This window comes from Salvelinus fontinalis, chromosome 8 (genome assembly GCF_029448725.1).
Source record: "Salvelinus fontinalis isolate EN_2023a chromosome 8, ASM2944872v1, whole genome shotgun sequence".
Lineage (NCBI taxonomy): Eukaryota > Metazoa > Chordata > Actinopteri > Salmoniformes > Salmonidae > Salvelinus > Salvelinus fontinalis.
The window spans coordinates 25296672-25321099 of NC_074672.1; the positions used below are offsets into that span (position 1 = coordinate 25296672).

At 50.3% G+C, this 24428-nt stretch overlaps 1 protein-coding gene across 2 annotated transcripts in view; it reads right to left on the minus strand.

Annotated features, from left to right (window-relative positions):
- Nucleotides 1–74: 74 nt before the first annotated feature.
- LOC129860958 (nucleolar protein 4-like) overlaps nt 75–24428 on the minus strand; it is a 185934-nt gene continuing 161580 nt past the window's right edge. Inside the window, exons 6-11 of one of the 2 annotated variants that reach the window (XM_055931928.1) lie at nt 12388–12746; nt 11099–11275; nt 10655–10843; nt 6868–6987; nt 6508–6619; nt 75–6076 (exon numbers count right to left, since the gene is read on the minus strand). In XM_055931928.1, coding sequence (XP_055787903.1) covers nt 5853–6076; nt 6508–6619; nt 6868–6987; nt 10655–10843; nt 11099–11275; nt 12388–12746 — 1181 coding nt within the window. In that variant the 3' untranslated portion in view covers nt 75–5852. Of the gene's footprint in view, nt 6077–6414; nt 6620–6867; nt 6988–10654; nt 10844–11098; nt 11276–12387; nt 12747–24428 lie in introns of both variants that reach the window. The other variant, XM_055931927.1, reaches the window with a different exon arrangement.

Consider the following 24428-nt stretch of genomic DNA (forward strand, 5'->3'; position numbering starts at 1 on the left):
CCATTGGTTATCACAGTGTATGATGTAGAAGTAGACTATATAACTATGGTAATGATGTACACTTCAATTCCTCATTGGTTTGGAAATATATTGTATTGTACAATGAACACAATATGAATGTAAACGTATAGCCTACAATAAAGCATTCAGCTGTCAGTAGAGTACATCATGTTGTGCAATTTAGTGTATACAACAAAAAATAAACAAATATCCACTAAAGGTAATACCTATACATATATTTTGTAAAAACAACCGTTCCCTTATTACATCCCTGGCAAAAGACAAAAAGACATTGGTTTCTGTTTAATAGATAGCACACTGTTTTATTAGTATATTTAGCTTTGTGATGTACAGCTTTGGAGAAAAAAAGTCACATTTAAGTTTGGAAACATTTTACCTTAGCAGTGACATCACACTTAAGAAAGCTTAATTTCAAATCATTGGTTTTTCATTAATCAAAGTGATATGTTAGGGAAAAGAACCACCCATGCTGTTTTGCATTAAACAAACAGAAATATTTTTTTTCTTATTTTTTCAATCTTTAAGTTGCTTCACACACATAATATATATATATATATATATATATATATTATATATATATATATTTCTAAATAATAAAAATATTTAGCCACATGTACTGGAAAAAAAGGTATCCACTGTTATATATATATATATATATAACACAATAAATATAAAAAATAATAATAATTTTGATATAATTTATATGGTATCAATGAGGGAAATGGGCCTTCAGTAAGATGTGTTAAAAAAGTGTCCTTTTCCTGAGGTTTTTGTCTGCAGTTGAGTTTTTCCTCACCAAATATACTAATAGTCTAGAAAACCCTTCAAGGGCATGTCAATGGCTTATCATTCACTGAGGAACAAATTCTCGTATATTGGTAAAGTGGTCACACCAGAGCTTCAGTTCACTGTGACTCACTGGTTTGTGTGTATCAGGTAAGCTAAGGAGAGGGCCAAGCACACAGCTCTCCCAACAACCAGTTTCTAAATATGTGTCCATGTGACATTAACCTAATTAGACATGGTCCCATTTCCCATCAATGTACAAGGTATCAGACTAACTTAAAACAGGGTGGAGAGAAATGACCAAACAAAACAACAAAAAAGAATAGCAAAAATCTGTACATGTAAACATCACACTTCCACTGAGTCCAAAATCAGGAGGAAAATACAGTTTCACATTGGTATTAGGTACAAATCGAAACTGAGAAAGACAATCAGCTTCTCGTACAGTAGGTAAAGTGGAAAACCTAAAACAGAACCGAGGAATCCAAAGCACCACCAAATTATAAAATAAAACACACTATGGTCGGAAAAACTATTTTAATTTGACTGTAGCTGTACACTGCCCTGATAGAAAAATAAAAAGTTCCGCCATTTTTTTCTCCTTTCTTGTTTTTATGTCGAGCTATACATCTGACCAAAGCAGATATTTGTTTTAAAATGTGTGTTCATTTGCGGTACCCTGACCAGCACCACACATATTTTTGCTCCTGTCTGAGTGGAACCATCTCTGTTGGGGGTGACATTTGTAAAGTCATTGAGGTCCAATGTCAGTTGGCGCTTAAAACAGTATGATCAGGGTTAAGGGAATCACACCTTTCCCACACTCAGAACACTGCCCCTTCACTGAAGTGCTGACACTGCTGCATAGCATTCCCAGGGGGAGAGATACATGCAGTAGTCTGAGAGGGGGAGTTTCATGAAGGCCATGGCTAAGGTTGCAAACTTGGTCTGTGCTTGGTTGGCACATTCTCTGGCATGTCAAGTCTTTTTGGCCCTAAGCAGGAGAATAATCATGGCTCCAATCAACAACATGTTTGAAGCTAATCACAAGGTCAACAATGCTAATCTTAACAGAGAGCACTCCCTCAAGCATTTGTTAGGGTGTGGGTTTTGTGTTGGGCACAGAGGTCAGATCACTAAACGTGAAGCTGGTCAGGTCGGTTGTTAAACGTGTTGACATCCTTGTTTGGAATGTACAGTATAGGCATACAGAGTAACTTCACTTGAGATGTTGGTATTGTACAAAATATTATTTGATAATACCACTGACTTGCACTACAAAATATGTATAAAATAATAATAAAAATAGAAAATGTGTATCGACAGTGGGCCACTATGAGCGCTCCACCGCCGTTAAGGAGCCAGAAGTTTGAGTAAGAATGCTGTGATTATGGCTAAAATACTCCAAGACGCACTGTATACAATAGCTGCACACAGAAAGGAATGGAAATTAAACAGTGAGCAAGTTACATATTTCCAAGATTGTCTTTTGCCTATTTTTACAGTATGTTTTCTTAACGTATGTAGCTGTCTGTGAGAAACTACAGAGCAAACCCCAGAGGTGCAAACGGAGGAGGAGGGAGGAGTATTTAGCGAGAGCTTTACTATATAATCTCTTACCACCTTCTTAGAGATACATTTAATTGTCCCTGGTCTATATTACAAATGCATAACTTTCACAATCTTCTTCTTTTTTCCACTAAACTATATAGCAGACGTTCGTGGCATGTGACAGTACAAAATTCAGCAGCGCTCAACTGGTCATTTCTAAAGAGGTAGGATCCATCCATCGCTCTGTGTTGACCTGGGGTAGTAGGGAAATACAGAGGACGGCAAAACTGTCTCTAGCAACTGCTCTGTAAGATCATAAATTACAGCACTATGTACAGTTTGGCAACAGCACTGCTTGTACTACTTGTCTGGCAATCCTTTGAAACCTCAAACTTGCAATGGCAAAAAAAGGCAGTTTTAAGACTGAAGTGAATAAGAATTAAGAGAATCCCCTTCTAAGTTAATTCTAGTCCCCCCCCCCCCCCCCACACACACAAAAACGTCATATTCATCTACTGTACTGAGAGAATTGTAGCTTAAGATCCCAGGGCATAAGCAGAGTGAAGGATGGATCCGCAGAAATGAGGGCGATACTAATAAGAAAACACGTTTTGAAGCCATCAAAGCCACATTGAGAGAGAACACAGTGAGGGGGTTTCCTCTTGACTGGTCATTTTGCATATTTCTCTTGTGTTTGTCATTTTTTTACCCACTAAGCAGATTCAATCAAGAGCTTGCTCTGAGATGAAGTGGACTTCTTGGACTTCATTTTCTACTTTCTATCTAGGCATACTATTTCCATAACATAAAAAAAAAATGTTTTCTTAATAATTTTGTACTCATTATGGAGATCAGATTTGACATTGCACATGTATGCTAGGCGGATAGATCAAGGTGTTGTTTTGTGGTTCAGAATGTTGCCAGTGAGCCCAGTGCTCCATTCAATCTCTCACAGGGGTCTTGACTAGATGGGATGCCGCTAATGTCATTAGTGACTTTTCATAGCAGGTTCGGAGAACTTATGCAGCAGGTTAAGGTTAGGAAAATAGTTAGGGTTAACTAAAATGCAAAAATTCTCCCTGATGTGACTCGAATATCTATGTTTTGACATCACTTTGACATCAGGGGAATCCCTTCTAGACATGACCTCTCACAGGCCATGGAGCTAGTGCACCTAAATCAATGGCTTTCATTTACACAATAGAGGTGGTCGTATGTGATGCGTTGTACAACTCGCACTTTGGGCTCAGATAGCCTCTTTTCGTTAACACTATGCAGTCAAGGGCCAGGAATGTGATGATTATCAACTGCATTGCGATACTCTTCCTCTTTCCTTTAGTAGTACACACCTCGCCAGTGCAAGATGGAGCCCTGAACAAGCAGGGCCTTCGTCACAGATTTCTGTTGCTTCAGTGTGCAAAAGGGAGCAAATTACAGTGACACAACAATGAGCCCCTTCAGGCTTGCCTCTTGAAGAAACATTTAGCTTTTTTTCTCCTCTCGTTCTAAAAGGTACAAACCTCACAGACTTTGGCCACACATTGTACAGTAAGATAGATAGGCCCAGATCACCCTTGTGAGTGGCTGCAAGAGAAGCACATTGCTCCTTTTATGCCTCCAGAGGTTCAAACCCATGAAGAAAACTACAAAGGAAAAAGTTAATGTAAAAACAACACAGCCTTATGAAAGAACAAAAAGATCAACCAGAGTGCCTAGTAGCAGAGAGAAGCAACTGACTGGGATGGCATGTCGTTTTCAAAAATTACATTTTTGTCTCTTATCTGTCTCGAGTAGTTTTTGCTTCTTTTTGTTTGTGTTGTTGTCTTGAGGTGCTCTGGTTGTGCAGGAGGCTGGCGTCCTGACTTGAGGTTATAGGTCTGTGGCAAAAGTCCGGTCCATATAGCAGCAGCGTGGATTAATGGCCATCTCAAAGAGTCAATAGACAAAGAAATACAGAATTCCTCCCAGAACCAAGGTCCAGAACTAAGCTGGACAGAGCTCAGGTAAGGTCAGGGGGGAGAAGGGGATGGGGGGGGTATAGGTCCGGAGGAGGAGGGTAGGTTAGAGAGAGGAATGCAGAACCAGACCCAGAAGAGACGGTATCATCGAGTGATGAGTGTTGACAACCAGATCGGGACAAACCAAAACCTGGAATTGATGGGGGAGCAACGAGCCACCAGGGGGGTGGAAAACATGGAGGCCTCTGGAAAAAAATCTCCAGCTACCTTTGGAGAGGTTCAGTCTCCCACAGAACATACTTCCTTGCCCCCAGTCCTTCACTTTACTGATGCTTCTAGAATCAAATATGGACTGAATATATACATTACACAAATAACGGGACAAAGAATACTTCGTTTGGGATAAGATTTTAACTATAGTTACAATATTTATTCTTCTTGAAATGGTTAAGACGTTGCTTCCTGCAGGTCTTTGAAAACACTGAACACATCAGGTAGTAACTGGTGAACATTGTATGATAACGGCACCCAGTATGAATGAAGTACTAGAACGGTTGGTTGGTAGATCTGAGGTATTTCCATGTGGAAAAGATGGCATCTCCATAATGCATAAGTTAAAGTGTTGCTCCCGGGACATCACGGTCTTTATTACTCAAGGTGAGGTCTGAATCAGGGGAAAGTGCTTTAGGACACAGAGAGCTTATTTACAGCGAGCGCGACAAGTTGTCTCTCTTTTTACATTTTTCCCCCCAGTCTTCTTCCTAGGCCTCTTTTCATTAACAAAGTGGTTCAGTGTCTTATAGTTAGTGCTCTCTTTCAGATCAGTCAACACCCCTTTTCAGTAGCTCGGAACGGTGCCAAACAAACGTAAATATTCTACAGGCTTCGAAAAAACTAACTGATTCAAATCAAAGGATTTTTCTTTGTACTAATCAGGGAGTCTCGCTTTCATTGTTATTGGGGAGGCCGAGGTTGTTTAGGGGATCTGTGTACTGCAGCACATAGAGCTTCCTGGCACACAAAAAGGATCCACTTATTTTATTCGTACACAAGGGGGTGCTCTTCTCTCATTACAGCACAACCCTTCAGTGTTCTCCAGTGCACCAGCCCACCACTCTCTCCCCCACACTAGGTAGACTCATTTCCGACTCTCTGTGTCATCCCTCTTCTTTCCACAGAGCTATGGGAGTGAGGGAGAGCTGTTATGATTGGGAGGGAGCGCGTTCCTTTACAGGTGGTTGAAGAGAGGGAGAAACGCTGTTCCAAAGTGGTCACAGACAGTGCTCTTTCTCTCCACGCACTAATGCCAAAACAATCAAGGGGGTTTGGATGATTAGACTAGAGGAAGGTAGCGCTGTTGCATGCCTTCTTTTCCTGGCGATGAGGAGAATGTAAAGGTTGGTGGAGGAGGACGATATCACGGACGAATGGATCTGCTGAGTGCGAGAGTGGTTGGTCAGTTAGTTAGGGTTCGTGTGGGAGAGTTGGAGTGAGAGAGGGAGAAGGAGGGAGTCGGGGGGAGATGGAGTTTTCATCTCAGTTCTGCTGCAGGATCAGGGTCTCTAGCTCGTCGGCCGAGCGGAGCAGGAAGGCGGCTGACTCGCGGTAGCCGGCGATGAGCTGACGCACGGCTGTGATCTCCGTGGGGCTGAGCTGTGCCGAGGCCCCGCTCCCTCCGCCGCCACCGCTCCGCCCGTGGCTGTTGGAGCTGGCCGATGACGAGTTGGACACCAGGGACTTCATGCTGAGGTCAGTAGGGCCTGGGGAAAAACACACTTAAATGAAGACACCTACTGGGGGCATTTTACTACAAATGTAACTCTTAGAAATTGTAAATATGCATTCTTATCCACTTATCAACAGTATGAAATATATTTTATGTATGTTTGTAAATGTTTGCTACGTCCAAATATGGGCATTATTTAAATATGGAATTGATTTCTCATTCTCGATATGTTTCAATACATCTCAGTCCATTCTTAACTAGGCCAGTGCTGCTGCTACAGTACAAGCAGCATGCTTCAGGTAAGCTAAGGTATGCTGCTACTCTAAGATGCCATTCGCTGGTCAATCAAAGACGTGAAGCATCCTCTCTCACCGTTGCTCTGAGCAGTGGCGGTTGTCAAGGAGACAGGGTGTTGCATGCTTGCTCCTAGGCCCCCGTAACCACGGTAACTGTAGTTGAGCCCACCGTTGATGTAGAGCTGGTCCTGGGAGTAGGCTGAGGCGGCCAGGGAGTAGGCAGAGTGGGCCAGGGAGGCTGGCTCGCGAGAACTGGGCTTGTCAAGTGCTATCTGCTCCTCCTGGGGGGAGACGAGACGAGAGAGTTCAGTTCCACTTCCAAGTATATAATATACTCAAGGTTAAGAAGAACAGACTTCGCCATTGGCTATTGGAAAACATCCACAGTACATCCACCCACCTGAGAAAATACACACACACACACACACACACACACACACACACACACACACACACACACACACACACACACACACACACACACACACACACACACACACACACACACACACACACAGAGAGCACTCACATGTGCCTGGTAGACATCCAGCCGCATCCTCTTGGCAGCCTTGCGTGTCTCGCTCTCGCAGGCGGCTGCCAGGATGTTCTCAGCCATGGCTGAGGTGAGGTGAGGTGGGGTGGGTCGTGTCTGGCAGGGGAGAAACAATCAGCACAAATTCATCCCCACGTCAGAGCAAAGTACCCTTTTTAAGGTTGAATAATGCTTGTTATAGCCTTTACTGTCTGCAGTTTGCTTAAGAATAGACAGTTATGCTTTGCTTGAATTCTTGCCAGAATAATCAACACTGCATACAGTAGTGTGTACACAGTAGGCACCATAATGTGAACATCCCAACAATGTGTGAAAAGAACCCATTGACCACAGGAGGGCAATAAAGAACCCATTGACCACAGGGGGGGTAGTAAAGAACCCATTGACCACAGGGGGGCAATAAAAAACCTATTGACCACAGGGGGGCAATAAAGAGCCCATTGACCACAGGAGGGCAATAAAGAACCCATTGACCACAGGAGTGCAATAAAGAACCTATTGACCACAGGAGTGCAATAAAGAGCCCATTGACCACAGGAGGGCAATAAAGAGCCCATTGACCACAGGAGGGCAATAAAGAACCTATTGACCACAGGAGTGCAATAAAGAACCTATTGACCACAGGAGGGCAATAAAGAGCCCATTGACCACAGGAGGGCAATAAAGAGCCCATTGACCACAGGAGGGCAATAAAGAACCCATTGACCACAGGAGTGCAATAAAGAACCCATTGACCACAGGAGTGCAATAAAGAACCCATTGACCACAGGAGTGCAATAAAGAACCCATTGACCACAGGAGGGCAATAAAGAACCTATTGACCACAGGGGGGTAGTAAAGAGCCCACTGACCACAGGGGGGCAGTAAAGAGCCCACTGACCACAGGAGTGCAATAAAGAGCCCATTGACCACAGGGGGGCAGTAAAGAGCCCATTGGCCACATGGGGGCAGTAAAGAGCCCATTGACCACAGGGGGGCAGTAAAGAGCCCATTGACCACAGGGGGGCAGTAAAGAGCCCATTGACCACAGGGGGGCATTAAAGAGCCCATTGACCACAGGGGGGCATTAAAGAGCCCACTGACCACAGGAGGGCATTAAAGAGCCCAAAACATTTTCAGACGCACCTGCTCATTACAAGAAGTTTCCAAATCATCTCTTATAGATGCAGTTATACTAGATAGTCTCCTTCCTAACCAGACACATGAACACTGACTACATTTTCAACCGAATATTTTATCAGGTAAGGGACAAAACAAAAGTATTATATCATGATCTAAGAACCAATGGTGATACAAACCAGCAAAAAAAATCAATGATGATGAATCCTATGGGAGTACTGTTGCTAGACAGAGCCCAGACATCATCTATACATGGGGGATGTTGGGGGAGAGGGCAAATGGCTACCAGACCAGCCACACACAGGACCACGAGAGAGGGAGGGATGAGAGAGAGAGGCTAGATAGGTATGGTACATCTAAACCAGCCACACACAGAATGAGGAATGAGAGAGAGACAGAGATGGAGGGATGAAAGACAGTAGGAATGAGAGAGAGAGACAGATGGAGGGATGAAAGAGAGTAGGAATGAGAGAGAGAGGAGGTATGATAGAGAGTAGGAATGAGAGCGAGAGGAGGTATGATAGAGAGTAGGAATGAGAGCGAGACAGAGATGGAGGGATGAAAGACAGTAGGAATGAGAGAGAGACAGAGATGGAGGGATGATAGAGAGTAGGAATGAGAGAGAGACAGAGATGGAGGGATGAAAGACAGTAGGAATGAGAGAGAGACAGAGATGGAGGGATGAAAGAGAGTAGGAATGAGAGAGAGACAGATGGAGGGATGAAAGAGAGTAGGAATGAGAGAGAGACAGATGGAGGGATGAAAGAGAGTAGGAATGAGAGAGACAGGTGGAGGGATGAAAGACAGTAGGAATGAGAGAGAGACAGAGATGGAGGGATGAATGAGAGAGACAGAGATGGAGGGATGAAAGAGAGTAGGAATGAGAGAGAGACAGAGATGGAGGGATGAAAGACAGTAGGAATGAGAGAGACAGAGATGGAGGGATGAAAGACAGTAGGAATGAGAGAGAGAGATGGAGGGATGAAAGAGAGTAGGAATGAGAGAGAGACAGATGGAGGGATGAAAGGGAGTAGGAATGAGAGAGAGACAGATGGAGGGATGAAAGAGAGTAGGAATGAGAGAGACAGAGATGGAGGGATGAAAGAGAGTAGGAATGAGAGAGAGACAGAGATGGAGGGATGAAAGAGAGTAGGAATGAGAGAGAGACAGGTGGAGGGATGAAAGACAGTAGGAATGAGAGAGAGACAGATGGAGGGATGAAAGACAGTAGGAATGAGAGAGAGACAGATGGAGGGATGAAAGACAGTAGGAATGAGAGAGAGACAGAGATGGGGGGATGAAAGAGAGTAGGAATGAGAGAGAGACAGAGATGGAGGGATGAAAGACAGTAGGAATGAGAGAGACAGATGGAGGGATGAAGACAGTAGGAATGAGAGAGACAGATGGAGGGATGAAAGACAGTAGGAATGAGAGAGACAGAGATGGAGGGATGAAAGACAGTAGGAATGAGCGAGAGACAGATGGAGGGATGAAAGACAGTAGGAATGAGAGAGAGACAGAGATGGAGGGATGAAAGACAGTAGGAATGAGAGAGAGACAGAGATGGGGGGATGAAAGAGAGTAGGAATGAGAGAGAGACAGAGATGGAGGGATGAAAGAGAGTAGGAATGAGAGAGAGACAGAGATGGAGGGATGAAAGACAGTAGGAATGAGAGAGAGACAGAGATGGAGGGATGAAAGACAGTAGGAATGAGAGAGAGACAGAGATGGAGGGATGAAAGACAGTAGGAAAGAGAGAGACAGAGATGGAGGGATGAAAGACAGTAGGAATGAGAGAGAGACAGAGATGGAGGGATGAAAGACAGTAGGAATGAGAGAGAGACAGAGATGGAGGGATGAAAGACAGTAGGAATGAGAGAGAGACAGAGATGGAGGGATGAAAGACAGTAGGAATGAGAGAGAGACAGAGATGGAGGGATGAAAGACAGTAGGAATGAGAGAGACAGAGATGGAGGGATGAAAGACAGTAGGAATGAGAGAGAGACAGAGATGGAGGGATGAAAGACAGTAGGAATGAGAGAGAGACAGAGATGGAGGGATGAAAGACAGTAGGAATGAGAGAGAGACAGAGATGGAGGGATGAAAGACAGTAGGAATGAGAGAGACAGAGATGGAGGGATGAAAGACAGTAGGAATGAGAGAGAGACAGAGATGGAGGGATGAAAGACAGTAGGAATGAGAGAGAGACAGAGATGGAGGGATGAAAGACAGTAGGAATGAGAGAGAGACAGAGATGGAGGGATGAAAGACAGTAGGAATGAGAGAGAGACAGAGATGGAGGGATGAAAGACAGTAGGAATGAGAGAGAGACAGAGATGGAGGGATGAAAGACAGTAGGAATGAGAGAGAGACAGAGATGGAGGGATGAAAGACAGTAGGAATGAGAGAGAGACAGAGATGGAGGGATGAAAGAGAGTAGGAATGAGAGAGAGACAGAGATGGAGGGATGAAAGACAGTAGGAATGAGAGAGAGACAGAGATGGAGGGATGAAAGACAGTAGGAATGAGAGAGAGACAGAGATGGAGGGATGAAAGACAGTAGGAATGAGAGAGAGACAGAGATGGAGGGATGAAAGACAGTAGGAATGAGAGAGAGAGGAGGTATGATAGATGTGGTATGTACCTCCATGCCGTTCTTCTTCATTCGGCGGCAGGATTTGAGGTAGGTGCGGATGCGCTTGCGAGCGCGCAGCTCGAACTCTGGGAACTGGCGGCTACACGACTCGATGATGGCCTGGATCTTCTCCTTGGGCTGCTTGGAGATGGGCACCATGCGGTCCAGGTTCTCATCCACAAACAGACGCACAAACATCTGAAAAGAAGATTACAAAAATCCTGTAGAAAAAAGCGTGTGTGTCTGCTCTGCTGCTTCCAGTGTTTCTGAGGTGAAGGTCATGTAAAGGTGAGGTGAAGGTCATGTAAAGGTGAGGTGAAGGTCATGTAAAGGTGAGGTGAATGTCATGTAAAGGTGAGAGGAGCTCTTTCATTGTGTGTGTGTGTGTGTTCGCGCACGTGTGGCGTGTGCATGTGTGCGGTTGTGTCTAGCTGAGGTGAGAGCAGCTCTTACGTTGAAGGCCTTTAGTCTCTCGGGGTCCTTGCCCTCGGTGTCGTTGATCTTGTCACTGTCGTCGTGATCATCGTCGTCATCGTCGTCTGCCACCGCCACGCCTCTGGTTACGGTCAGGTCCTCGGCACATGTCTCCATCTTCAATGAGTCGTAGCTTCCTGAGCTGTACTGAGGAGACTGTCACACACACACACATATAGGTGCACGTGCACATACACACAACAAAACACAAGCACAGGTGCACACACACACACACAAGGTGCACACACACACACACACACACACACACACACACACACACACACACACACACACACACACACACACACACACACACACACACACACACACACACACACACACACACACACAGAGAATAAGCACAGACAAAGAAAGAACAGACACAAAGCCGGGGTAAGATTTTCACTCAGCCTGTATGCTGGGTGACATTGAAAAGCACCCGGTACAATCTCAATGGTGAGGAACACTGATGACAGCGAGGCACAAAACACTGCTAGATGTTGTTGTGGCGAAACAGTTCTATTTGTTTGATCCTTCCAATGTGGCAAATAAGATGCTTTCAAGGACAACGCTGCATTGTCAGAGCATGGTGAAGTGTGTGTCTCATTCAATAGCCAGAGAGCAGGAAAGAAGAACCTTTTATCCCCTCTCCTTTCATACTGTCCTCCACTGACTCCTGTATGGATGTTCATCACAAGTACAGCAACACAACTAGGCTACTTCTCCTGGCACAGCAACTCTCACTGCTCTCATGCACATTGTCTTGCTGGTTTTCTGTCAAGATTGATGTCTTGGAATCTGAACTGAGAACCTTCTCAAAATGGCGTCTATTCATTCTCCATCCACAGGAAATGTATAAGTAATTGCAGTTTGGCGAGATCTCAATGGAAACTTCTCAGCTTTGTGCAATGCCCTGGCAATGAACCTCACCTTCTTGTGCAGACCTCACCCTTCATAGTCGGTCATAGCAAGACAGTAGTCGTCTATAACAATGGCACACTGAGCTGTTACTCACACTGTCCTGGTGGGCTCATTGCTCAACATTATCACTTTGTGTGTAATATATCACCATTAGACCTGGGGTCAAATACTACTTGAAATCTTTCAAATACTTTTACTGTTTGTTTAAGTCTGCCTGGAGTGCCAGATGGGCGAGGCTTGCAGGTTTGCATCCTATTCTATTGGTTCATTGCACCAGGGAAACTCAATCAATGTCAGCTAAAGTATTTCAAATATTTTCAGACGCAGGTCTGGGCAGAAGACCCCACCTTGTTGCCATAGTCCCTGATCGAGTCTCTGTCCAGGCGCAGCTCAGCGGCATGGGCGAGAGGCTTGACGGGGTACTTCCTGCGCAGCTCGTCTGGGGGGTCGAGCTGGAAGGGGCCCATCAGGGCCGACCCAGGCAGCCTGGTCTCACTCAGGTTGACTGGAGCCTGTTGGTCCTCGGACGATGAGGACGAGGAGGTGGTGCTGAAGTCCAGCGGGGCCGGGGGCCTGTTGCCGTTTACCACCTTCCTGTACGGTGTTCCCTCCATGCACCTCTCAGACCCCGGGGCCGCCCCGCCCGCAGACAGAAGTGTCATGGTGTGCATGCCGTTCCCGCTGCCGCTCTCCGAGGATGAGTCATCTGTGAAAACACAGGGACGGATACCAATTAGACTGGTAGAATCATCATCAGACAACAACAGCTCCAGACATTTATAGAGGGACGGGAAATATAATGTGTAGCCTACATCACACCTTGAGTATGAATCCCAGCCTCTACCCAGCCAAGGCCTCCGTGTGTCAGTACCGTTATTTAGCAGTAGAGAGAGCTGTTGTAGTCAGTATGAATGGCCTTGGAACACTCAGTGTGGTGGCTATATAATGCACTCAGTAGTGTTACAGCCACGGTGCAGCAGGCAGGCAGAGAGACATGCAGAGAGACATGCAGAGAGACAGGCCGAGAGACAGGCAGAGAGACATGCAGAGAGACATGCAGAGAGACATGCAGAGAGACATGCAAAGAGACATGCAGAGAGACAGGCCGAGAGACAGGCAGAGAGACATGCAGAGAGACATGCAGAGAGACATGCAGAGAGACAGGCCGAGAGACATGCAGAGAGACATGCAGAGAGACAGGCCGAGAGACATGCAGAGAGACAGGCCGAGAGACATGGAGAGAGACATGCAGAGAGACAGGCCGAGAGACATGCAGAGAGACATGCAGAGAGACATGCAGAGAGACATGCAGAGAGACATGCAGAGAGACAGGCCGAGAGACAGGCAGAGAGACATGCAGAGAGACATGCAGAGAGACATGCAGAGAGACAGGCCGAGAGACATGCAGAGAGACATGCAGAGAGACAGGCCGAGAGACATGCAGAGAGACATGCAGAGAGACAGGCCGAGAGACAGGCAGAGAGACATGCAGAGAGACATGCAGAGAGACATGCAGAGAGACATGCAGAGAGACAGGCAGAGAGACGGGCAGAGAGACGGGCAGAGAGACGGGCAGAGAGACGGGCAGAGAGACAGGCAGAGACAGGCAGAGAGACAGGCAGAGACGTTTGCTAAGGTGCTGTGAGTTAGTTAATTAAAGCCATCCAAGCAGGACCAAGGCTAGGCAGCCAGTGATACTTATTCATGAAAGCAGGGCACTCCGAGTTAGAGCGTAGAGAGAGGGAAGCACAGGGAGGATAGCACCGGCACCTCTCCTGTACCCCAGTCGCACGCTGTAGGCTACACCGTACAACACTGCACACCATAGAACGAGGCAAACTAACACCAAGTCTGGCCATCCATGAGCCCAGCTCGTCTACTTGTCTCTACACACACATCCCTCCCCTCCTCTCTCCCCACCAGAGAAAGTGGTAACCTCCCATCCATCAGCCTGTGGCGAGCAGCTAGCTTCTTAACTCAACCAGCGGCAGCTACTAAATAAGTGATTGTTTAGTGCATGACTCTGCCACTGAGCCACGCTGATGGATGGCCTGTGTGTTTTTGTTTTCCACAGTCCTCCTTGTCCCTGTCTCTGTCAAGCACGCTCGCGCGCGCGCGCACACACACACACACACACACACACACACACACACACACACACACACACACACACACACACACACACACACACACACACACACACACACACACACACACACACACACACACACACACACACACACACACACACACACACACAATAACTAGTAGTAGGAGGGACTGTAGTATCTCTTGTGCAGCTGAGAGCAGTGCTGTGCAGTGCTCCACCACCTCTAGTATAGTGTAGTGGTGGTGGGGTGGGCCTAAGGACCTCTGCTTGGCCTCATCACACAGACTCCCATTCTCACAGACACACTGCCTGGACAGTATGCATAACCCTCTGAGTGGGACTAAGAGGGGCTCACGTGCCTCTCCCAGTGTGTGTGTGTGTGTGTGTGTGTGTGTGTGTGTGTGTGTGTGTGTGTGTGTGTGTGTGTGTGGGCAGCATTGGGGTCAGCTTTCCAAAGCTTCCAATGAGGGAGGGGAGGAGAGACAGCCACAGCCATAGAGCAGGTCAATGACAGAGAGGGAGGGGGGGATAAGGGAGAGGAGGGAGGGGGAGGGAAAGAAGGGAGAGGAGGGAGGGAAGGGAGCTTGAGGAGGTGGGGAAGAAACAAGGGCAGGGATAGTGAGGAGGTAGAGATTTAGAAAGGGAGCAAGAGAGGGATCAGAGAGAGTGGGTTATTCCATGGTAGAGGTGGGGTATGGGTAGAGAGTAGAGACCAGTGTGTGGGGATAGAGAGAGGCTAGGAACTAGGAAGGAGGTCGGGGGGGAGGTCGGGGGTTGGGGGGGGGTAGAGAGCAGGTCAGGGAGAGGGAGAGAAAGACAGAGGGAAAGAGGAGAGGGTATGAAGCAAGGGAGAGCAAGAGGAGGGGGATAGAGTGGGAGGAGGGAGCGAGAGGCGGCGGCTGACAGGGATGAAGAGAGATTGAGAGAAAGGGAGGCAAGAGAGGGGAGGGAACAGGAAGGGGAAGAGCAAAAAGACAAGAAAGGACGATGATAGAAAAGGAGAATGAGAGAGCGATGGGGGAGAGAATGAGAGAGCGATGGGGGAGAGAATGAGAGAGTATAAAACTATTCATGCATGGAGAATAAGGCCAGCCTAATTCCTGCCAGCTTAACACAAATCCCCCTCAGCAAGACCATGGTCGCTGGCTGGGGGAGTTACCCTCCTCTGCTGCTCTTAAAGGCATACGACACCCAGCTCTTTCCTGTATCTGTATCCTCCCTGTATCTGTATCCTCCCTGTACTGTATCATCCCTGTACTGTACTGTACTGTACTGTACTGTATCCTCCCTGTACTGTATCATCCCTGTACTGTATCGTATCCTCCCTGTACTGTACTGTATCCTCCCTGTACTGTACTGTATCCTCCCTGTACTGTATTGTATCCTCCCTGTACTGTATCCTCCCTGTACTGTACTGTATCCTCCCTGTACTGTATCGTATCCTCCCTGTACTGTATCGTATCCTCCCTGTACTGTACTGTATCCTCCCTGTACTGTACTGTACTGTACTGTATCCTCCCTGTACTGTATCATCCCTGTACTGTATCGTATCCTCCCTGTACTGTACTGTATCCTCCCTGTACTGTATCGTATCCTCCCTGTACTGTATCGTATCCTCCCTGTACTGTACTGTATCCTCCCTGTACTGTATCGTATCCTCCCTGTACTGTACTGTATCCTCCCTGTACTGTATCGTATCCTCCCTGTACTGTATCGTATCCTCCCTGTACTGTATCCTCCCTGTACTGTATCGTATCCTCCCTGTACTGTATCGTATCCTCCCTGTACTGTACTGTATCCTCCCTGTACTGTATCCTCCATGTACTGTGCTGTACTGTATCCTCCCTGTACTGTATCATCCCTGTACTGTACTGTACTGTATCCTCCCTGTACTGTACTGTATCCTCCCTGTACTGTATCGTATCCTCCCTGTACTGTACTGTATCCTCCCTGTACTGTATCCTCCATGTACTGTGCTGTACTGTATCCTCCCTGTACTGTATCATCCCTGTACTGTACTGTACTGTATCCTCCCTGTACTGTACTGTATCCTCCCTGTACTGTATCATCCCTGTACTGTACTGTACTGTACTGTATCCTCCCTGTACTGTATCCTCCCTGTACTGTATCCTCCCTGTACTGTACTGTATCCTCCCTGTACTGTACTGCATCCTCCCTGTACTGTACTGCATCCTCCCTGTACTGTGCTGTATCCTCCCTGTGCTGTATCATCCCTGTACTGTATCCTCCCTGTACTGTACTGCATCCTCCCTGTACTGTACTGCATCCTCCCTGTACTGTGCTGTATCCTGCCTGTGCTGTATCCTCCCTGTACTGTATCATCCCTGTACTGTATCATCCCTGTACTGTACTGTACCCTTTCTGTACTGTACTGTATCCTCCCTGTACTGTACTGCATCCTCCCTGTACTGTACTGCATCCTCCCTGTACTGTACTGTACTGTATCCTCCCTGTACTGTATCCTCCCTGTACTGTACTGCATCCTCCCTGTACTGTACTGTACTGTATCCTCCCTGTACTGTGCTGTATCCTCCCTGTACTGTATCCTCCATGTACTGTGCTGTACTGTATCCTCCCTGTACTGTGCTTCACTGTATCCTCCCTGTACTGTATCCTCCCTGTACTGTACTGTATCCTCCCTGTACTGTACTGTATCATCCCTGTACTGTACTGTACTGTATCCTCCCTGTACTGTATCATCCCTGTACTGTACTGTACTGTATCCTCCCTGTACTGTATCCTCCCTGTACTGTATCCTCCCTGTACTGTATCCTACATGTACTGTACTGCATCCTCCCTGTACTGTACTGCATCCTCCATGTACTGTACTGTATCCTCCCTGTACTGTATCCTCCCTGTACTGTACTGCATCCTCCCTGTACTGTAGTGTACTGTATCCTCCCTGTACTGTGCTGTATCCTCCCTGTACTGTATCCTCCATGTACTGTGCTGTACTGTATCCTCCCTGTACTGTGCTTCACTGTATCCTCCATGTACTGTACTGTATCCTCCCTGTACTGTATCCTCCCTGTACTGTATCCTCACTGTACTGTACTGTATTCTCCCTGTACTGTACTGTATCCTTCCTGTACTGTACTGTATCCTTCCTGTACTGTATCCTTCATGTACTGTACTGTATCCTCCCTGTACTGTACTGTATCCTCCCTGTACTGTATCCTCCCTCAACTGTATCCTCCCTGTACTGTACTGTATCCTTCCTGTACTGTATCCTCCCTGTACTGTACTGTATCCTCCCTGTACTGTACTGTATCCTCCCTGTACTGTGCTGTATCCTCCCTGTGCTGTATCCTCCCTGTACTGTACTGTATCCTCCCTGTACTGTATTCTCCCTGTACTGTACTGTATTCTCCCTGTACTGTACTGTATCCTTCCTGTACTGTACTGTATCCTTCCTGTACTGTACCCTTTCTGTACAGTACTGTATCCTCCCTGTACTGTACTGTATCCTCCCTGTACTGTACTGTATCCTCCCTGTACTGTACTGCATCCTCCCTGTACTGTACTGTATCCTCCCTGTACTGTACTGCATCCTCCCTGTACTGTACTGTACTGCATCCTCCCTGTACTGTACTGTATCCTCCCTGTACTGTACTGTACTGTATCCTCCCTGTACTGTGCTGTATCCTCCCTGTACTGTATCCTCCATGTACTGTGCTGTACTGTATCCTCCCTGTACTGTATCCTCCCTGTACTGTACTGTATTCTCCCTGTACTGTACTGTATCCTTCCTGTACTGTACTGTATCCTTCCTGTACTCTACTGTACTGTATCCTTCCTGTACTCTACTGTATTGTATCCTCCCTGTACTGTACTGTATCCTCCCTGTACTGTACTGTACTGTATCCTCCCTGTACTGTATCCTCCCTGTACTGTACTGTATCCTCCCTGTACTGTACCCTCCATGTACTGTACTGTACTGTCAGCAGCACCCATCTAGGGACTAATGTTGAAAATTAGGGTAAGATATACACACAATGGATGGCACAACGCATCAGATGATTGTTTAGCGTGTCAATGAATTTGGAAGCTACCTGTTCCTATCCAAATAAACCAAACATGCCAATATGGCAAACATGTAGGTTCATTTACTCAGAATACCCAACTGAAGATCTAGATGCCGAGACAGACGGACTGACAGACAGAGTAACACAAATAGGGCTATAGTACAGTAGACACAAACACACACAGATAGTACATTTAACCCTGAATAACAGTGGCTATGCATGTTGACGGAGACCAGACAAAGTAGAGGATGTTTTGTTTCATTCCCCACTTCATGGCAGACTACTAGGCCTATTAGTAGTCTAGGAATGCAGAGTGAAGACAGACAGACATGCTGCTAAAGTCATGTAGAGAGGACACTTCTACTTTCTCCCACCCACAGCTTTAATGTCTACTAATGACTCATTCTATATTCCTTACATAACACACTACTTTTGGCCCTGGTCAAATGCTATGTGGAACTCAACCATATAGTGTTAGCAGCACCATGAATATCCTAGCGGGGTTAACATGGCTGTCTCTGCTTGTCCTTGGCAGTGTAAATGTACACAGTGTGAAGCACAGCGTGGTAAATATGACCTCTCCAGTCTCAACACAACGCTACAGTACATCAATGTACATCGAGAGAGAGAGAGAGCATATAGTGGAGAGAGAAATGTATCAACCACAGTAATACTCTCCTGATGAACCAGTTTCTTCATTGAGACTGGGCTGATTTTGAGACACATCACTGCTTTGAACACTGCTCTTTTCCTCTACCTGCAACTCTCCCTTTCTCTGCATTATCTCTCCCTCTCTCCAATGTGATCAGGACAACATAGAACATCTGGATTTGGGCTAGGGGATAGGTCTGTTTCTATTCTATATGCATGGAGGATACATGTAAAAAAGGCACATCCCTGCTCCTCTTGGAAAAATAAAAATCCATCCCTGTCTCCCTCCATCCCTGACTCTCTCGCTCCCTGTCTCCCTCCATCCCTGACTCTCTCGCTCCCTGTCTCCCTCCATCCCTGACTCTCTCGCTCCCTGTCTCCCTCCATCCCTGACTCTCTCTCTCCCTGTCTCCCTCCATCCCTGACTCTCTCTCTCCCTGCCTCCCTCCATCCCTGACTCTCTCTCGCCCTGTCTCCCTCCATCCCTGACTCTCTCTCGCCCTCCATCACTGACTCTCTCTCTCCCTGCCTCCCTCCATCACTGACTCTCTCTCTCCCTGCCTCCCTCATCCCTGCCTCTCTCTCTCTTTCTCCCTGCCTCCCTCCATCCCTGACTCTCCCTGCCTCCCTCCATCCCTGACTCTCTCTCTCCCTGCCTCCCTCCATCCCTGACTCTCTCTCCCTGCCTCCCTCCATCCCTGACTCGCTCTCTCCCTGTCTCCCTCCATCCCTAACTCTCTCTCTTCCTGCCTCCCTCCATCCCTGACTCTCCCTGCCTCCCTCCATCCCTGACTCTCTCTCTCCCTGCCTCCCTCCATCCCTGACTCTCTCTCTCCCTGCCTCCCTCCATCCCTGACTCTCTCTCTCCCTGCCTCCCTCCATCCCTGACTCTCTCTCTCCCTGCCTCCCTCCATCCCTGACTCTCGCCCTGTCTCCCTTCCTCCCTGACTCTTTCTCCCTGCCTCCATCCCTGACTCTCTCTCTTTCTCCCTGCCTCCCTAACTCTCTTTCTCCCTGCCTGACTCTCTCTCTCTCCCTGCCTCCCTCCATCCCTGACTCTCTCTCTCCCTGCCTCCCTCCATCCCTGACTCTCTCTCCCTGCCTCGCTCCATTCCTGACTTGATCTCCCTGCCTCCCTAACTCTCTCTCCCTGCCTCCCTCCATCCCTGCCTCCCTCCGTCCCTGCCTCGCTCCATCCCTGACTCTCTCTCTCCCTGCCTCCCTCCATCCCTGACTCTCTCTCTCTCCCTGCCTCCCTCCATCCCTGACTCTCTCTCTCTCCCTGCCTCCCTCCATCCCTGACTCTCTCTCTCTCCCTGCCTCCCTCCATCCCTGACTCTCTCTCCCTGCCTCGCTCCATTCCTGACTTGATCTCCCTGCCTCCCTAACTCTCTCTCCCTGCCTCCCTCCATCCCTGCCTCCCTCCGTCCCTGACTCTCTCTCTCTCCCTGCCTCCCTCCGTCCCTGCCTCCCTCCGTCCCTGACTCTCTCTCTCTCCCTGCCTCCCTCCGTCCCTGACTCTCTCTCTCTCCCTGCCTCCCTCCGTCCCTGACTCTCTCTCTCCCTGCCTCCCTCCGTCCCTGACTCTCTCTCTCTCCCTGCCTCCCTCCGTCCCTGACTCTCTCTCTCTCCCTGCCTCCCTCCGTCCCTGACTCTCTCTCTCTCCCTGCCTCCCTCCATCCCTGACTCTCTCTCTCTCCCTGCCTCCCTCCATCCCTGACTCTCTCTCTCTCCCTGCCTCCCTCCATCCCTGACTCTCTCTCTCTCCCTGCCTCCCTCCATCCCTGACTCTCTCTCTCTCCCTGCCTCCCTCCATCCCTGACTCTCTCTCTCTCCCTGCCTCCCTCCATCCCTGACTCTCTCTCTCTCCCTGCCTCCCTCCATCCCTGACTCTCTCTCTCTCCCTGCCTCCCTCCATCCCTGACTCTCTCTCTCTCCCTGCCTCCCTCCATCCCTGACTCTCTCTCTCTCCCTGCCTCCCTCCATCCCTGACTCTCTCTCTCTCCCTGCCTCCCTCCATCCCTGACTCTCTCTCTCTCCCTGCCTCCCTCCATCCCTGCCTCCCTCCGTCCCTGACTCTCTCTCTCTCCCTGCCTCCCTCCGTCCCTGACTCTCTCTCTCTCCCTGCCTCCCTCCGTCCCTGACTCTCTCTCTCTCCCTGCCTCCCTCCGTCCCTGACTCTCTCTCTCTCCCTGCCTCCCTCCGTCCCTGACTCTCTCTCTCTCCCTGCCTCCCTCCGTCCCTGACTCTCTCTCTCCCTGCCTCCCTCCGTCCCTGACTCTCTCTCTCTCCCTGCCTCCCTCCGTCCCTGACTCTCTCTCTCTCCCTGCCTCCCTCCGTCCCTGACTCTCTCTCTCTCCCTGCCCCTGCCTCCCTCCGTCCCTGACTCTCTCTCTCTCCCTGCCCCTGCCTCCCTCCGTCCCTGACTCTCTCTCTCTCCCTGCCTCCCTCCGTCCCTGACTCTCTCTCTCTCCCTGCCTCCCTCCGTCCCTGACTCTCTCTCTCTCCCTGCCTCCCTCCATCCCTGACTCTCTCTCTCTCCCTGCCTCCCTCCATCCCTGACTCTCTCTCTCTCCCTGCCTCCCTCCATCCCTGCCTCCCTCCGTCCCTGACTCTCTCTCTCTCCCTGCCCCTGCCTCCCTCCGTCCCTGACTCTCTCTCTCTCCCTGCCCCTGCCTCCCTCCGTCCCTGACTCTCTCTCTCTCCCTGCCTCCCTCCGTCCCTGACTCTCTCTCTCTCCCTGCCTCCCTCCGTCCCCGACTCTCTCTCTCTCCCTGCCTCCCTCCGTCCCCGACTCTCTCTCTCTCCCTGCCTCCCTCCGTCCCCGACTCTCTCTCTCTCCCTGCCTCCCTCCGTCCCCGACTCTCTCTCTCTCCCTGCCTCCCTCCGTCCCCGACTCTCTCTCTCTCCCTGCCTCCCTCCGTCCCCGACTCTCTCTCTCTCCCTGCCTCCCTCCGTCCCCGACTCTCTCTCTCCCTGCCTCCCTCCGTCCCCGACTCTCTCTCTCTCCCTGCCTCCCTCCGTCCCCGACTCTCTCTCTCTCCCTGCCTCCCTCCGTCCCCGACTCTCTCTCTCTCCCTGCCTCCCTCCGTCCCCGACTCTCTCTCTCTCCCTGCCTCCCTCCGTCCCCGACTCTCTCTCTCTCCCTGCCTCCCTCCGTCCCCGACTCTCTCTCTCTCCCTGCCTCCCTCCGTCCCCGACTCTCTCTCTCTCCCTGCCTCCCTCCGTCCCCGACTCTCTCTCTCTCCCTGCCTCCCTCCGTCCCCGACTCTCTCTCTCTCCCTGCCTCCCTCCGTCCCCGACTCTCTCTCTCTCCCTGCCTCCCTCCGTCCCCGACTCTCTCTCTCTCCCTGCCTCCCTCCGTCCCCGACTCTCTCTCTCTCCCTGCCTCCCTCCGTCCCCGACTCTCTCTCTCTCCCTGCCTCCCTCCGTCCCCGACTCTCTCTCTCTCCCTGCCTCCCTCCGTCCCCGACTCTCTCTCTCTCCCTGCCTCCCTCCGTCCCCGACTCTCTCTCTCTCCCTGCCTCCCTCCGTCCCCGACTCTCTCTCTCTCCCTGCCTCCCTCCGTCCCCGACTCTCTCTCTCTCCCTGCCTCCCTCCGTCCCCGACTCTCTCTCTCTCCCTGCCTCCCTCCGTCCCCGACTCTCTCTCTCTCCCTGCCTCCCTCCGTCCCCGACTCTCTCTCTCTCCCTGCCTCCCTCCGTCCCCGACTCTCTCTCTCTCCCTGCCTCCCTCCGTCCCCGACTCTCTCTCTCTCCCTGCCTCCCTCCGTCCCCGACTCTCTCTCTCTCCCTGCCTCCCTCCGTCCCCGACTCTCTCTCTCTCCCTGCCTCCCTCCGTCCCCGACTCTCTCTCTCTCCCTGCCTCCCTCCGTCCCCGACTCTCTCTCTCTCCCTGCCTCCCTCCGTCCCCGACTCTCTCTCTCTCCCTGCCTCCCTCCGTCCCCGACTCTCTCTCTCTCCCTGCCTCCCTCCGTCCCCGACTCTCTCTCTCTCCCTGCCTCCCTCCGTCCCCGACTCTCTCTCTCTCCCTGCCTCCCTCCGTCCCCGACTCTCTCTCTCTCCCTGCCTCCCTCCGTCCCCGACTCTCTCTCTCTCCCTGCCTCCCTCCGTCCCCGACTCTCTCTCTCTCCCTGCCTCCCTCCGTCCCCGACTCTCTCTCTCTCCCTGCCTCCCTCCGTCCCCGACTCTCTCTCTCTCCCTGCCTCCCTCCGTCCCCGACTCTCTCTCTCTCCCTGCCTCCCTCCATCCCCGACTCTCTCTCTCTCCCTGCCTCCCTCCATCCCCGACTCTCTCTCTCTCCCTGCCTCCCTCCATCCCCGACTCTCTCTCTCTCCCTGCCTCCCTCCATCCCCGACTCTCTCTCTCTCCCTGCCTCCCTCCATCCCTGACTCTCTCTCTCTCCCTGCCTCCCTCCATCCCTGACTCTCTCTCTCTCCCTGCCTCCCTCCATCCCTGACTCTCTCTCTCTCCCTGCCTCCCTCCATCCCTGACTCTCTCTCTCTCCCTGCCTCCCTCCATCCCTGACTCTCTCTCTCTCCCTGCCTCCCTCCATCCCTGACTCTCTCTCTCTCCCTGCCTCCCTCCATCCCTGACTCTCTCTCTCTCCCTGCCTCCCTCCATCCCTGACTCTCTCTCTCTCCCTGCCTCCCTCCATCCCTGACTCTCTCTCTCTCCCTGCCTCCCTCCATCCCTGACTCTCTCTCTCTCCCTGCCTCCCTCCATCCCTGACTCTCTCTCTCTCCCTGCCTCCCTCCATCCCTGACTCTCTCTCTCTCCCTGCCTCCCTCCATCCCTGACTCTCTCTCTCTCCCTGCCTCCCTCCATCCCTGACTCTCTCTCTCCCTGCCTCCCTCCATCCCTGACTCTCTCTCTCCCTGCCTCCCTCCATCCCTGACTCTCTCTCTCCCTGCCTCCCTCCATCCCTGACTCTCTCTCTCCCTGCCTCCCTCCATCCCTGACTCTCTCTCTCCCTGCCTCCCTCCATCCCTGACTCTCTCTCTCCCTGCCTCCCTTCATCCCTGACTCTCTCTCTCCCTGCCTCCCTCCATCCCTGACTCTCTCTCTCCCTGCCTCCCTCCATCCCTGACTCTCTCTCTCCCTGCCTCCCTCCATCTCTGACTCTCTCTCTCCCTGCCTCCCTCCATCCCTGACTCTCTCTCTCCCTGCCTCCCTCCATCCCTGACTCTCTCTCTCCCTTCCTCCCTCCATCCCTGACTCTCTCTCTCCCTGCCTCCCTCCATCCCTGACTCTCTCTCTCCCTGCCTCCCTCCATCCCTGACTCTCTCTCTCCCTGCCTCCCTCCATCCCTGACTCTCTCTCTCCCTGCCTCCCTCCATCCCTGACTCTCTCTCTCCCTGCCTCCCTCCATCCCTGACTCTCTCTCTCCCTGCCTCCCTCCATCCCTGACTCTCTCTCTCCCTGCCTCCCTCCATCCCTGACTCTCCCTCCATCCCTGACTCTCCCTCCATCCCTGACTCTCCCTCCATCTCCCTGCCTCCCTCCATCCCTGACTCTCCCTGCCTCCCTCCATCCCTGACTCTCCCTGCCTCCCTCCATCCCTGACTCTCCCTGCCTCCCTC